General features: G+C 37.3%; 1 protein-coding gene across 1 annotated transcript in view; it reads left to right on the top strand.

Annotated features, from left to right (window-relative positions):
- Positions 1-10731, top strand: part of SVEP1 (sushi, von Willebrand factor type A, EGF and pentraxin domain containing 1) — a 164134-nt gene extending 153403 nt beyond the window's left edge. Inside the window, exon 48 of the mRNA XM_019749534.2 lies at positions 10605-10731. Within this exon, the coding sequence (XP_019605093.2) occupies positions 10605-10668 (64 nt within the window). The 3' untranslated portion in view covers positions 10669-10731. The remainder of the gene's footprint in view (positions 1-10604) is intronic.
- Positions 10732-16008: the final 5277 nt, after the last annotated feature.

The raw sequence follows: 16008 nt of genomic DNA, 5'->3' as shown, positions 1-16008 counted from the left end.
TGTACTAAAAATAAAAAATGCTGCAATAATTAAAATAGTGCATGCTGGATCAAGAATCACAAAAGCATCAATGCAGTAGTCTATACATATAAATTCAAATATTCTATTTAAAAACTCATAAGTGATCAAGAAGAAGTCAATAGTGGGATTTTTGTTATAAAATATAAAAAAGTGAGAGAAGTATTGAGTGACTGGCATTAGATAATTGGTAAAAGTGTGAAAATCTTTTAATTTGTATTCTTACTGTGTAACAAAATAAATTCAAGGTGCATTCGGGAGTTAAATATCAATATTAAAACCATACAGATCATGTTTTAGAGTTCTTCTCAAGAAGAATTTGAAGGCTTATATAAAAACCTTCTAAACCTAGAAGTTAGAGAAAAATTAAATAGGAGTGATGAGCAGGTTCCATAGCATAAGTAAATTAAATAAAAAGTCTGGATTTCATTAAAAGAATAATCATAATGTAGACACATTTTTATGATGGACCAAGAAATAATGTTTTTATTATAATGTCTTTATTATGTAATTGAAAAACAAGTATGCAATTCAAAAAACAGACAATTCACCAAAGAAATGCAATAAATTCATATGTGTGTGAGAAAATGTTCAGCCTCACCAATATGATACGCAAATTCAAACAGTGACAAACCATTTTGTTTATCAGATTAGCAGTGATTTATTTTTTTTTGAAACTCTGCAAGTATATTTAATATGTAACAGAGAAGGTATTTTTATTGCACAAATGAAGGTGTATAGAAAAATCTATCAGAGATAATGCCTTTTTTAAAATTTCTTTTTATTTCTTTTTTTTTATTTTTGTTTTGTTTTTTTATAATTTATTTCTTAAATTTATTGGGATGACAATTGTTAGTAAAATTACATAGATTTCAGGTGTACAATTCTGTATTACATCATCTATAAATCCCATTGTGTGTTCACCACCCAGAGTCAGTTCTTCTTCCATCACCATATATTTGATCCCCCTTACCCTTATCTCCCACCCCCCACCCCCCTTACCCACTGGTAACCACTAAACTATTGTCTGTGTCTATGAGTTTCTGTTTCTCATTTGTTTGTCTTGTTCTTTTGTTGTTTTTGGTTTATGTACCACATATCAGTGAAATCACATGGTTCTCTGCTCTTTCTGTCTGACTTATTTCGCTCAGCATTACACTCTCAAGATCCATCTATGTTGTCACAAATGTTCCTATATCATCTTTTCTTACCAACGAATAGTATTCCATTGTGTATATATATCACAACTTCTTTATCCATTCATCTATCAAAGGACATTTTGGTTGTTTCCATGTCTTGGCCACCGTAAACAAAGCTGCAGTGAACATTGGAGCACACGTGTCTTTATGTATACATGTTTTCAGATTTTTTGGGTAGATACCCAGGAGAGGGATTGCTGGGTCATATGGCAATTCTATTCGTAATTTTTTGAGGAACCTCCACACTGCCTTCCATAACGTCTGCACCAGTAGCAGTGATTTATTTTTAATGTCTATAAACAATGCTGGCAAACGTGGATGAAATCGAAAATTTTATACATTGTCAGTGAAATGTAAATTGGTTTAATAATTTTAGAAGGCACTTTGAAAAGATGTATCCTTAAAAGTATTTTTATATGCTTTGAGCTAATATAAAGCAAGTTTTTGGCATAAAGAAGTTCATCAAAGCATTATCATTATTGGTAAAATGTGGACATGGATGAAAGGTCCAACAATAAAGATCTTTATGCTAACGTAAGCACATTTCTGAATCACATATTATGTGGCGTTCAAAAATCATAACATGGAAAATGCATATGGTGTAAGGTTAAATAAGGGAAAAAGCAAGATATAAAATTTTCCATACTCATAAGTTTAAAAATCTAAAAAAATAATGCATATTGAAGATAAGAAGGAAAAATGCCTAAGGTCACAGAGTAACTTGAATTAAAACTGAGATATGCCCGGCCCCAAATATCTGCTTTTTTTTTAATCTGGCATATTCAAACACTACTTCTTAACTTTGGAATATTCATGTGGCAAACATAAAATAGTTAACAACAAGATAAATAAACAATACAATCAAATGGAATATGGTTTTCGCCACAAGAATGAAAACATTGTTCAACCATAGTAAAGTTACTCCTACCCTGTATCATAGGAATGTCAAGTACGAAAAGCCATATGATCATTTTAATAAATATAGGAAAAGATTTTTGGAAAAATTTAAAGTCTATTCTTACTAAAGTCTCTAAAACTCAGACTAGAAAGATTGTTTCTACTCTAGTAAAACTTTCCAAAGTAATGTGCGTCATGCCTAATGATCTGATGTTAAGAACCAGTAGCTGACTGGCAAATTAGCTGAAGACAGTGGATTAGGGTGTACTATGGCCAAATAAATTTTAAGTTTCTGTGGCTTCTCAAAAAAAGGCAAAGGATGTAGCAAAACCAAACATAATTGGGGGACAAAAACTAAAGACTGACATTAACCTTGGGAACCTTGAAAACATGCTAAGTGAAAGAAGCCAGACACAGAAGACCATCTAGTGTATGATTCCATGCTGCAATAATTAAAATAGTGCATGCTGCATCAAAAATCACAAAAGCATTATGTAAAATGCCCAGAATAAGCAAATCTACAGGGACAGATGATGAGGAGGGAGGATGAGGAGTAATTCCTAATGAATATAGGATTGTTTTTTTTGGCGTGATGAAATGTTCTGCAATTAGGTAATGGTGATAGTTGCACAACTTTGTGAATATACTAAAAACCACTCAATTGTACACTTTCAAATAATTCTAAAATAAAAATTTTAAGGATCCACAAAAGTAACAAATATGTCTGACTACAAAAATGTGGAAACTTCTCTAACAAGTCAAAAATTGACATAAACTGAATATTAATACCAAGTGAAAATATTAATGACAAAATAGACATCTAAAACATTATGATTTAATACATAGCCATAAGAAAATACTTTGTTTTGGACAGAGATATGAACAAGCAATTCACTAAAGAAGAAATATAGATAGAAAATGAGTAGTCTCACTAATTACAAAAGAAACGCAAAATAAAATGATGTAAATTTTCACCTAACAAATTGGCAAAGATTTTGTTGGTAGTGGCTGTAGTGTTTGTTTAAATGATAATATGTAGTTGGCTATTAGATGAAATCATTGTCTTGAACTTCTTTAGGGAGTTTAAATTAGTACAACGTTCGAAACATTGGCAACATATATCAAAATTTTAAAAATATGCATGCATACCTTTTACTTCCATAATTCCTTGTGAGAAGGAATCACATAAAAAAATCTGAGTTAGAGGCAAATATTTATGCACAAAGATAATTATCACAGCATTTGTAATATTAAAAATCAGCAACAACTTACATAACTAGAAATCCTGAATTCGTTATGGAATTCATGGTATATTTATAAGATTAAATATCATTTTTACAGAGTTTTAATAACATAAAAAATCATTATAGCATAATGTTCAGTGGAAAACAATATATAAAATGTCTTTATAGTGTACTCTGAGTTGCCTGAAATATGCATATGCAATATGAAAAGGGTTTGCTCAACTTTGTTAATAATCACTTTCCCTAAGATATGGAACTATAAGGTGATTTTTTAACTCATCCAAATTTTCCCTTTATTTCTTACTTATTTTCAATGAAAATATATTACTTATATATTCATAAATATTCTTTGATATTCATAGAAAGTAATCTTTAATTCATTAAAATTAATTGAAGTCCCACTTAACACATATATCAACTTTCTGTTTACCCTAATTAATCTGGCATATGCATTGGCATGCATTGTATAAATTTAAAGATCTTGCCTCGGTATAGTTTTGTTTAAACACTCCTTCAGGAATCTTCAGAGAAAAATTCAAATCAAGATGAATATTGGTTCAATGTAAAAATGAAAGCTGTTACCAAGAGGAAATATCAATAAACTTTGAGCCACTTGTGTACACGGAAAGAAAATATTTGCTGGTGATCAAATTAAGAAACTTAATTATTGAAACTTTCAGCGTATTTTGACAGCATATCCTTATGTTTTATGTGGCAGGTGAACACTTACAATATCTCAAATTTACCAGCCAAGTTACATCAGAATTACTTCCTTATGCTTCCTTAACAACCAACATGGCAGCAGCAATACTCTTTTTTCTTTTGTTAAGGAATTATAGCTAATTACTCATGATTCTCTCCTGACTCTGCTCTGACCTTAAAGCGGTGACAACTTCAGATCTTTATTTTTCCCCCCTATTTATGTTATAAAAGCCATTCAGGATAACCTGGGCCTGAAGTGTAGCTATGGATGGAATCTGGAAGAAATGGGCTGTTTTGAAAATAATGAAAGGCTGCAAATGTACTGTAAAGGGCTGTATGTCTTCGGCTGGCACGGCAGCTACATGTTCCTAGCGGCAGTTATCAGCTGGCAAAGCCACTTAAAATAAATGATCCTCAATGGAATATACTCACATTTGAGCTGTTAAGTTTTGTGAATGGAGCCAAGTTACTTTAAAGAGACCCCCGTAGATCTAGGCTGTTTGGGTGTGTGCGCAAGACTGCTGTCCCCTTCTCTCCAGAGGAAATACTGATCACACCCACTCCTCATAGAAACCACTTCTAGTGTGTTCACTCCACCCTCATAAGTCCTGACCTGTCTAATTACCCACCTGATCCTCGCCCTTCTGAATCATTAAAATTCCTTCTTTCATTATGTCCACTGGATCTTTTACTTTCCTAGCAGAGTGCTGCACCTAGCTAGTTTATGCTTCTGTAAGTTCAAAGTGTATCTGATCAGCAAGTGTAATAAAGAGTGCAAACTGACAACCTAGAAAAACCAGAAAGGATGGAGTAAGGTGAACACCACAAAAAAAGTAGCAAACACTACCTGTATGCATTTCTCAATTATACTACATTCTTCCAAAGAGTCTGGATCCTTTATTGAGAATCTTTGACCTATATAATCAAAGGGGAAATGGTTCCAGACTCTTTTTTGCACACCTTATAGTTTACATCCTGCTTTGTCACTTAAAATGTATTTTCTCCTACATTGTCTTCTAAAGTGAGAATTGAAAGTCATGTGGCTGCCTAACATTTACCAGTAGCTGAGTAAAGGTTCGCATCCCTCCCTGGCTCAGCACTTCCCCAACCCGTCTCAACTAATTCTGCAAAGCTCCCTCTTTACACTTAAGAAAACTGAGGTGCAAAGAAGCAATACCGACAAGATCTAGAAATTACTTTCCCAACACCTGAAGTCCAAGGCTAGAGTTCAAAGTAATCAGGCACAGCACACTTTCTAGAGATCAAACCCTAGCTAGAATGTGGCTGGTGTTTTCAACCCCAAGTGAGCTTTACAACTGTGGTGGTTTATTATTACCACCTATGTTTCTGATGTTTGCAAAAGAAAATGTTCCTAATCACAAGGCAGCCTTATTGTTTCATAAGAGTCCCACCAGATAACTTCAGGCTATGTTTAAAGAACAGCCCAAAATGTTCCATAAGTCATAATTGCAACACTGAGAGACCTCATGATGAATGCCTTCCAGTTCTCTGAATAGCCATGCTCTCATCTTGTGGCTTTTGCACAAATCATTTCCTTTACCTGTCACTTTCCTCTACTCCCAGTTTTCACCTAACCTCACCATCACCATCACCATCCCCACCCTGTTCTTTCTACCATTCGTTCTTGGGTTCTCAGATGCCATTGACTTTATTCTAACCCCTTTCTCATCTCAAGATACCTTCTAGTCAGCAATGCCAATGCGTAGAACAGGCAAATCAATATGGATTTGCAACTACAGAATGAATATTTGTGTGTGTGTGTGTGTGTGTGTATGTCTTGATATATCTAATCTGTTGCTTCTTCTTCTGAATCTTAATATCACACATACACCCCAAAACTTTTTTAATCACATCAAAATAATTCATGACCTTGGTCTTCAGCCACTGCCCAGCTTGCTATCTTTGAACCTTAAGTAGACCCAAAAATGCAGAATGGAACCCAGAAGCCTGTAGCCTGTTGTGAAAATATGCGTTAATAGGGTAGACTCTTGGGTACTAAGGTGTCTTCTACCAGAGTAAAAGGTAAAATAGGCACTGAGCTCCGGTTCATTCCTTACTACACAGGCTGCCAAGATGATCAAACTTTGATAACAGGAAGGCACAACCACTCATTTGTATTCTTGGTTTCATGTATATCATCACTACTACTATTTTGCTAGTTCTATAGTGAACTGAATAAAAAATAAATCTACTCACGTCACAGTCATCCTTCTAGAACCCTAGTCTTAAGAGCAAGATTAGTCTCTGTGGTCTGGTCTAACTGAATTTCTCATCTAGCTGAGCTTTTGCTCTAGTTGAACTTCCGGTCTACCATCATAAATCTCTTCTTAACTACACCCAAGAACTAGAAGTTCTGCTTCAGACTATGTTTACTTAATGTGCTTTAGATTTTAATACAGTTTTAATACGATCCCTATAGTTTCAAAATCTAGTAGCAAGACAACCTGGAGTGAAGTGCACACAGTGCAAACAAGAATGGGACTTTTAATTCTCTAGATTCTCGCTTGTTGTTCCTTGTTTCTCTCTCGTAGTTAAAATTTTACCCTAAGCAGTTCCACCTCATTTCTTTTGTGTGTGTTTGAGATTTTCTGCAACTAAAACATTTGTTTAGAGTACATTTATGAGCTAATATCTAATGAACCTTGTGTTGGGTACCCATGAAGCTTGGAGTTCATGCACTGCTGTTCAATCCCCAAATAGGCAAATGCATGGTATCTTGGAAAACCATGACCTAAAATTATAAAATAATAAGGTCTGTCCCTTCTTAAAAAGAAAATGGAACTGACTCACTCTCACGCTTAGTGTTCTTATTAACATATAAGATCCATGAACTTAATTGCTTCATCCTCTGGGCTCCATAGCACTTTGTACACATCTCTATTAAAGTACTTTCCTCTATGTCATAGCTAGTTTATGTGTCTGAATCTCCTTAATAGCAAAATTTATTTCTTATTTATTAGTGCAGTGATTAAACACACAGGCTCTGGTATTCAACCACCCACATTCAAGTCCTGGCTCCTTCCCTTACGAGCCACATGATTTGGACCAGAATACCTCGCTTTCCTCATCTGCATAATGGAAGCAATAATGGAACCTACTCCAATTGTTGTGAAGTTTAAGGTGTCTCACAAATAAGTAGGTACTCACACAATTTAGTGAATCGGTCAATTTTTCTTAATTAAGTACATTTCCTTGTGAGTCCCATGGGACTCTTTTATTTCTTAACCCCATCTTCGGTCCAGGCAAGTAGGCTACAATGGAGGAAACTTCATAATACTGAAAGACAAGCCCTTCAGAACAAAGTATAAACAGTATTAGATCCAGTGCTTCATTGCTGATGCTAGACAGGTGAATGAGACATTCTATGGATCTTACGGATTTGATACCTTGATGGTCTCAAACCTCTTTCCCTAAAGAAGGAACAATATTGAAATAACTGCACCGTCAAGTACTTGGAACTGGATTTGACAAGTACTCTTATCCTTCGCCTGTTGTTGTAGCACCCTATCAATTTGCCAAGACAATTTTCCTATACCTTACAACACAGCACCCCTGCTACCAGTGACCCTCTCTACCTAGTCTTACTGACCCAGGTATTAGAATAAGGCCCTGAGGATAATAAAGTGTTGACCAGAGTTGCCTCAACACATCCTAAGATGTAATAGTGTCTAGGTAGCAGTTAAAATCAGATTTAAACATAAACCATAATATTCAACAGAGTTAGGATAGTTAACATGTTTCATATCCAAAATATATTATTTTTTATATTTTAACATCTCTGAAATGGGAAAACATCTTACCATGTCACAGCATAGTATAATTGTCCATTTGATGATATATCTTACCTTCATAGTATCTTAGATTCAATAAGAAATGATCAAATGAAATCTTCAGTGCCTGGCATCCTATCCATATAGTACTTGACATATGAAAATTTACAAGCTTAGGTGAATTACTGGCCCAAGGCTCCAGAGCAGGGGTGTCAAAACTGCGGCCCTCGGGCCAACTGCAGTCCGCAATCCATTGTTAATTGGTCCGCAGCAAATTCCAAAAATACATTTAGTTTACTTAAATAAACCAGGTGAGGCAATACGTACTTCACCTCGAGTGAGTGGCCCGACTGTTTGTGTATTTTACCGCATATGGCCCTTGATGAAAAACGTTGAAAAAAGTTTGGACACCTCTGCTCTAGAAGTATTTTCTAGATCTGTGAAAGCTTAATTGAGTCTCTGTGTTCTCTGCTATTTCTAATAAAAAGAAAAAACCCATCAAGATAAAGAAAAAAAAACATGAATTCTTTGAAACCCTGAACTTTAATGTGAGAAAGTTTCTTTCCTCAGCATCATTGTTTTCATTTGTATGAGTCATTGTAGAATGACTCTCTAGATTCCTTCTCATCTCTCAATTGATTGGTTTTCTTAAGAGGTGAGTGGTGATTATGGGAAAAAGGAGTTGGCTAAGTCAAGTTTTGTTTGTTTTTGGTTTTGGGGGGTTTTTAGTGTTTTGTTTGGTTTTTGTCCCTCAGATGCCTCTTATAACAAAGTTATTCCCTTTCACTCACTTAAACTACCTGCTCCACCCATAATCAGCCTTCTCATCACATTCCCTGGTGATTCACATAAACACACACTAGAGGGCTTGTCTTTCTGGCAGCCGAGCAGACTACACCCTGATACGCTGACTTTATCTTCCTATTGCTGATATGATCAATTCCCCCTTTTTCCTGGTGTGCTGATCTTCAGCTTCACATTCTTCTCTCCAGGAAATGTGCCTTTCCCCAAACCGGCTTCTGCAGTAACATTCACAACTAGTCAGTCCCCTTAACAGCACTACTCTCTGCAACGTTGTCACAGCCCAAAGGAGAAAGGACCTTAGGAAAGTTAAGGTCCTGAGGCCAGTGACTCTCTTGATTTTTGAACTTGAAAAAATGAAGTTCAGGGGTGAGGCACGTACCCAGAGCAGCAGCATTAGGAACAGAGTGAAGAACAGAACTTTGGCTACTGACTCTAGCCCTTCTTCCAAGGAGTAGGTACCTCTTCCCTCGTTTAGATTCTCTCCAACTGCAGTCTGAAGAAGAGCCGACACATTTCAACACCGGACAGCGCTCATCCTCTCTGTAACCTTTCTGGATTGTAATCAAAGGGCATGGGAATGGACCAGACATCAGTATTACACCCCAGAGAGTGGTGGCTTTATAGGTGCAGCTGTCTGGTTGGAAAATGGAGCTGGAAGGTCCACTTGCGTATGACTTTGTTTAAGATCAAGGAAGAGTCCATGGTCCACATCAGAGAGTGGAGGGTGTGTGGGAAGGATCAAAGTGTGCCCCATGCTATCTCCTTGGCATCCTCACTCAACCAGGCGCTAGGTTCCTCATCTTTGACCCCTTGAATACATTTGGGGATCTTCCCTGGCTGGATTTATTCATCACACATTCTTTACAGTAAGATTCTGTGACATTGACTTGGGGATGTATGTATTCTCCTCCCCCTGCCATTGAACATGGCTACACTCCCTCTTGAGCAAACACACATACACAATTAAAAAAGAGAGAGAGAGAGAGAGCCCTTTAAATCGTGGTTTTTAACAGCTCATTTGTGCTGAATGCTTCATGCTTTATTTGACAAATCCTTCTGTTGGGCATTTAGCTTATGAGCCGTTTTTTGCTGTGGTGGATATGATACAATAGTAAACAGTCTTGTAAGGAAATCTATGTGCATTTTTCTGATTATTTCTTTAGAGTACATTTTTGGAAGGGTCATCATTTGCATTTTTAAGGCTTTGATACATATATAACATACATGAAGTATACTTACTGCATCCCAGGTAACACACTAGGAATTATGCTATATTTAAACGTTTTTCCTTCTTCTTTTTTTTTTATCAGTTTGGGCGAATAATCGACTCATTGTTCTATTTTGCTTTTCTTTGATAACTAGTGAGTTTGAACACTTTTTAATGAGATTGTGGTCATTGATATTTTGTTTGGCTTATTCATTTCCTTTACCAATTTTTCTGGTTTTGTGTTCGTCTTTTTTCCTGGTGATTTACAGCAATTCTTTTTATATCAAGGATATTGGCACTTTAGCACATGTTACAAATATTTTCCCCATTTTGTTTTGTAATTTTATGATGTATTTGAGAAGTAAGATATATTTTTAGATCATTTTTCTTGGAGTTTAGTTTTCAACATAAAAATCTCACTTTTCAAACTAAAGTTGCAAAGGAAACATTTTTCTAATAGATGACTAAAAATCTATCAGAGCTTGAAAAAAAGATTTAATAATTTTGTTTGAAACAAAGGTGATAAAAATCCAGACTTCATGGACTTCATGGTAAGAGGTGAGGATGCCTCTTAGCCTAGCTGTCTGGTCCCTTTGCTCACTATAAAAGTTGAAGGCTCCCATGTCCAGACCTTCATGATGTCGCCCCCATAGAAGTTTCCTAATATCGTAGAGAAAGACTCAATCTAAACCTTCCTTGCTCTCCTCTCCCCACTCTCCTTTTAACATTTTTTTTCCTCCAGGAAACTCCTAGCCCTGTGGTTCTCGACCTTGAGCATGCGGCAGAATCACCTGGAAGGCTTGTGAAAACGTACACATGTGGGCCCCACCCTCAGAGATTCTGATTCCAGAGGTCTGGGGTGAGGCCTGGGAATTTCCACCTCTCACAGTTCCCAGGCAACCATGATGCTGATGCTCCTGGTCGTCTGTGCCATGGACAGCACTCTGATAGAAACGTATCCCTACAGTGGCGTTTCCCAAACATGAACGTGCATAGGAGTCACCTGGGAATCTTGTGATACAGATGCTTTTTCAGTGGGTCTGGGATGGAGTCTGAAGTTCTGTGTTTCTGTCAAGCACCCAGGTGATGCCAACATGTATGAGCAAGGCCCTAGAGCCCTGAAGAGAATATACCCTTCTCGTCCACATAATGAAAATCCTACTTATAAATCCTTTATCCTCTCTGTATACAATCCCTTTCTCAGCCTCCTTCCATTTATTATTCTGTTGTTGTTGTTCCTGTAGCTCCTTCCTCCCTCCCTTCTTTCATTCATTCTTTCTTCTAACAAATTCCCAGGTGATGCTGGTGACTTAGTCTGTGGAACATACTGAATATTAAGACGCTAGCAGTGGATGCAGCTCTATAGCCCTACCATAAAGCACTTTAGAGCAGCCCCTCTCATCTTCCTCTCATAGCACCTCCTTGACCAACTCCATCTCACCACACAACTAAAGCCTAAACCTGCACAAAAAGGAAGACACCACCCGGGAGATTGGTAAGAGAATAAATATACTTTCTTCCCTACGATAAGGCTAATAACAATCCGAGTTTTGTATTGAATAGCTCTCTATCTGTTTTTGTGGTATTTAACGTTTGGATGCATCTCTATAAGTTCTGAGGTGGGTTACAAGTAATGTGTAGGAATGACTTATCTCTCGTTTTTAATTTTTGCAAAAACTTTTTTTCACTTTGCCCTCTTTTGCTCTTTCTCTCTCTCTTTTCCTCTCACCAGCTTTTTTATCTTCCTTTCACTGCTGTCTCCCTTCTTTCCTTCCCACTCTCTGTCTTTTTTTGTTGTTGCTGATTTTTTCAAGAGTTAAAATTCCCAACGCACTCTCCGGATTCCACCCCCGGATAAAGTTTTTTTAAAACAACAAAACTCACAACCTGACTTCTCCAAAAGAGACTCCACCCAGACTGTTTTGTAACTTCATGAGTCCAACAGTGAGGTCAGAAATGAGTCTAGGAAAATACATGTGAGTGCATGTCAAAGGAATAAAGAAGGAAGTCAGGTGCGAAGGGAACACTTAGATGGCTCTCTTCTAGAAAATACTTGACAGGAGCTTTACTCTAGGACTAGAAATGTGCCCTGCTTACTGACTAAACATAACACTCCCTCTGCTAAACATAAAAATAATGTTCATTTTTGTGAACTTGGTCATTTTCTGGGTCTTCATAGCACTTCATTCTAGTTAGGAATAAACAGACGTCTGTGAGCTGTCAGGTTGTACTCTCCCTGCCCTTGGGCTGGGCAAGCTGCTTAGTAGCAGTACATTCTGGGAAAAAGTCTGAAAAGCAGAAATGTTGGCCCAGCCTTGATCCACGTCCGGGAACCCAGGGATGTGTCAGGAGTGTGTCAGTTTGTCAGACAGTAGCTGTGTCTGAGAGTTAATTCTGTAATATGTTCTTTCCAAATACAGTAGAGAGAAGTTCAAGAAGAGCTAATGTGTTAAGGAAAAGGAGGGTAGAAATGGTAGATGTATTCTTGGTGCAGAGAAAACAGGAATTCACTCTGAGTTCAGTTCATCCAGTGCTAACCAGCTTTTCTAAGAGACCTGCCTATTTTAGCTGACCCTGTGTTCCTCCCTGTGTGACAGGTGACCCAGACTTTGATTCTAAATTAATTCTGGTAGGATAAGTTGTCTAAACTTGCTGTACCCTGATCATCTCATCTGTAAGGTGCACACAATCCCCTTAACTAACTGGGTACTTGTAAGATAACATAAATGAAAATAATGCCTGGAACCAAGCCTACGCTTCTAAACAGTGGCTCTCAACTGGGGGCTTGGAAGATATGTGTCAACATCCATCTTTCCTTATTGGATGAAAAAGAGAAAAAATGAGGAGGAGAAGGAGATGATAAGATCATCACTATATAACCATGAGTTAAGTTCCCAGCTGTGATGGTGGAAACATCAAAATTGGGGCTCTCAAACTCAAATGGCAACAGTAACCAGGCATAGAAGCCAAATCATAGAAATAAGTAAAGCATGGAAACAACCAAAATGTCCTTCAATAGATGAATGGATAAAGAAGTTGTGGTATATATACACAAAGGAATATTGTTCATCGGTAAGAAAAGATGAAATAGGACCATTTGTGACAACATGGATGGATCTTAAGATTATAATGCTAAGTGAAGTAAGTCAAACAGAAAAAGCAGAGAACCATATGATTTCACTGATATGTGGTATATAAACCAAACACAACAAAAGAACAAGACAAACAAATGAGAAACAAAAACTCATAGACACAGAGAATAGTTTAGTGGTTACCAGAGGGTAAGGGGGGTGGTGGGTGGGAGATGAGGGTAAGGGAGATCAAATACATGGTGATGGAAGGAGAACTTACTCTGGGTGGTGAACGCACAATGGGATTTATAGATGATGTAATACAGAATTGTACACCTGAAATCTATGTAATTTTACTAACAATTGTCACCCCAATAAACTTTAATTAAAAAAAAAAATAAGTAAAGCACCACAGAGGCCAAGAAAAAAGAATAAGACAGTAGACAAAGATATTAGAAATATTTCACATACCTATTGTCACAATAGAAGAAAAATAGCTGCACACCCACAAAAATGGCATCTTGCCACTCCACCCCAAGCTCTCGAAGCAATTAAAGATGGTGGGGACAGAGGATGACCTCTCCAAAAGGACAGCCACCATCTCTGCACCTGATATCATGCCACACAGGACTCAAGGCCCGGTATTGCCAGATCTGACAACATTTTTTCAAGATGAGTAAGAGATATTTTTTTTATTATTCCTAAAATATTTCAGTTTATAAATGTTGGCAACACTATGTATGGCCAACATGGAGTGCCATCAAAGGCTTGTGGACAGGTAGGTTACCACCTGTGCTTCTTTCCCTTTCTAGAGTTCTACCAGCACAGAAGGGAGTACATTGAATTGCTGCTTGCTTTCTATTCTCTAGGTAAGAATGCTTCTTATGAAGTATAAACTTGGAAAGCCAGAATAGAATGTGTGCCTTTGCCGGCTTCGGCTAAGAATTGTGCATATTTGATGTCTTGATATCTGTTCATTTTTACCATGTCCCTCCCTATGAGGTGAGCATTATCTCCATTTCACAGCTTACAAAATAGAAGCACAGGTAAGCAGTAATTTCCTCAATATCTCACACAACAGCGGCACTCAGATCTGAAATCAGGTTATTTTTTATCCATGTTTAGCGCCTCTCCAAATACCATGAAGTGGAAAAATAACATTTGTCTGAGTCCAAAGCTCTTTCTCTTTCCATGTTCTCCCTTGATAAATATTAGGCAGTTAAGGGGGTTTGGAAGCAAATTTAGATCACTGGAATGCCTGTTGGTAAATGGGAGTTTCAGGGCACTGGTGAATATTTTGAGCCTGGACATACAGGAGACCAGAAATTAACTTCCTTGATCCTAAAGCTAAGTGTTGCTCTACTATCATGGACCTTGGGTGAGACATTTTTAAACACCAATAGTGGTGTTAAGTCCTAGTTCTTGCGATTTGACCCAAGTGGAGAAATTTCTATATTATATCTGAATGGTTTCCAAGGAAGTATCAGAAATCCCAACCGAGTCCAATTAAACTATAAAGAAGTTTACTGACTATGGAAATGAAAATTCCAGACTTAGACTGAGTTTCTGGCCACGTTTACTCCAGTGAATCAAGGTATCACCAAAAGCCCAGGTTTCCTCCACGTCTCCTCACTGCATTCTGAAACACTGGCCTTAAACAAAGATTGGGATCTCTCATGTTTTATAATAGCTGCCAGCCAGCATCTTCTTGTTTGTATCCAGATGGGAAAAGAGAAAATTTTAGTAACTCTGTCATAAGTGCTAGGAATTGCTTCCTCTGGCTTTCCTGCTCTCTTCATTGACTCTCTGCCTAAAAATAGGAACGCTGGTTGGATTAAGGTAATCAGGGTCTAACTCTGGATTTAGGGTTACGTTAATCCCATACTAACAGCATAGCTACTAGAAAATGGAGGGGGAATAAATTTGCCCATAAAAAAAATCAGTGTATTTTTGGCAGAAAGTGGAGGAAATAGGTGCAGGGAGGCAACTGACAGATATTTGCTACAAAAACCAACCTGGTCTATGGTTATACAAGAAATAGTTGTATTTCATGTTCTATCTAACACGTACAAAAAGGAAAGGCAGGGATCTCATGCTGGGAGATCTGACTGGATGTGTGGAAAAACCAGGAAGAAGGATTTTGCTATTTTGGTTTTACTCTAGAATTCTGCTATTGCTCAATTTGTTGTTGTTGTTCCTCTGGAGATTTGAGGAACATTAGCCATGGCCACATTTGGGTTTTTTTCTGATAGTAAATTCTGAAAAATGACACATCGTCATGTGCAGGGTTCAGCAAATGGCTGCTATTTTTGTGAGCTAAGAATGCGTTTGAGAAGGTTGTAATAAACAAAGAGTATACAACAAAGATTGCATGTGGTCTGCAAAGCCTAAAATAGTATCAGGTTCTTTACAGAAAAAGATTGCCAACCCCCGATCTAGTGCATAAAAGTAAAGTTTGTGTACCTCCTAAATAATTAGAGCAAAACAACAAAGTTTAGGGAATCTAGGACTCATAAAACCAGATTTATGGGAATCTTGTTATAGGATTAAAGCTTTAGTGTTTTCCTCAACTGCAAAATAACTCCCTTCAAAATCCTAACTGAAAATAACTTTCATCTGTTTAATAGTACCTTGCTTATTTTTCATTTGGTGGTTGGGGGGAGGGGTGCCTGGAAATAGGTGATAGATCAGAAGTCGACACATTATTGATAAATCAGAAGTAGACACATTATTGGCTGGTGCTTGGCTGACCACACGTTGACTGACTAGACATGGCATAAAAATGAAATTAGCTCCACATCTGCCAAAGTTCTATGTTCTGAGATGTCATGTTTAATGATGTCATAGAGAAGATCCCCTTATATTCCAGCTAGGATCCTATAATTAATAAGAGACAGCTGCAGTGAGCCAACTGAACCAACAGGAGAGTTTCGTCAGCCGTTCCCAGGTGTAAAGCATGGTGCACATTATTAAAGACATGGCAAGTATTTATTTGGCTTCATTGGATATTTCTAAAGAGACCATCTTGAGAACAGATTTTAAGAATTAGTTCCTATATCCAGTACTCCTCTGTTG

Source organism: Rhinolophus sinicus, linkage group LG04 (assembly GCF_036562045.2).
Source record: "Rhinolophus sinicus isolate RSC01 linkage group LG04, ASM3656204v1, whole genome shotgun sequence".
Lineage (NCBI taxonomy): Eukaryota > Metazoa > Chordata > Mammalia > Chiroptera > Rhinolophidae > Rhinolophus > Rhinolophus sinicus.
Note: the sequence above shows the minus strand (reverse complement) of the source record. Positions and strands in the feature narration are given on the sequence as shown.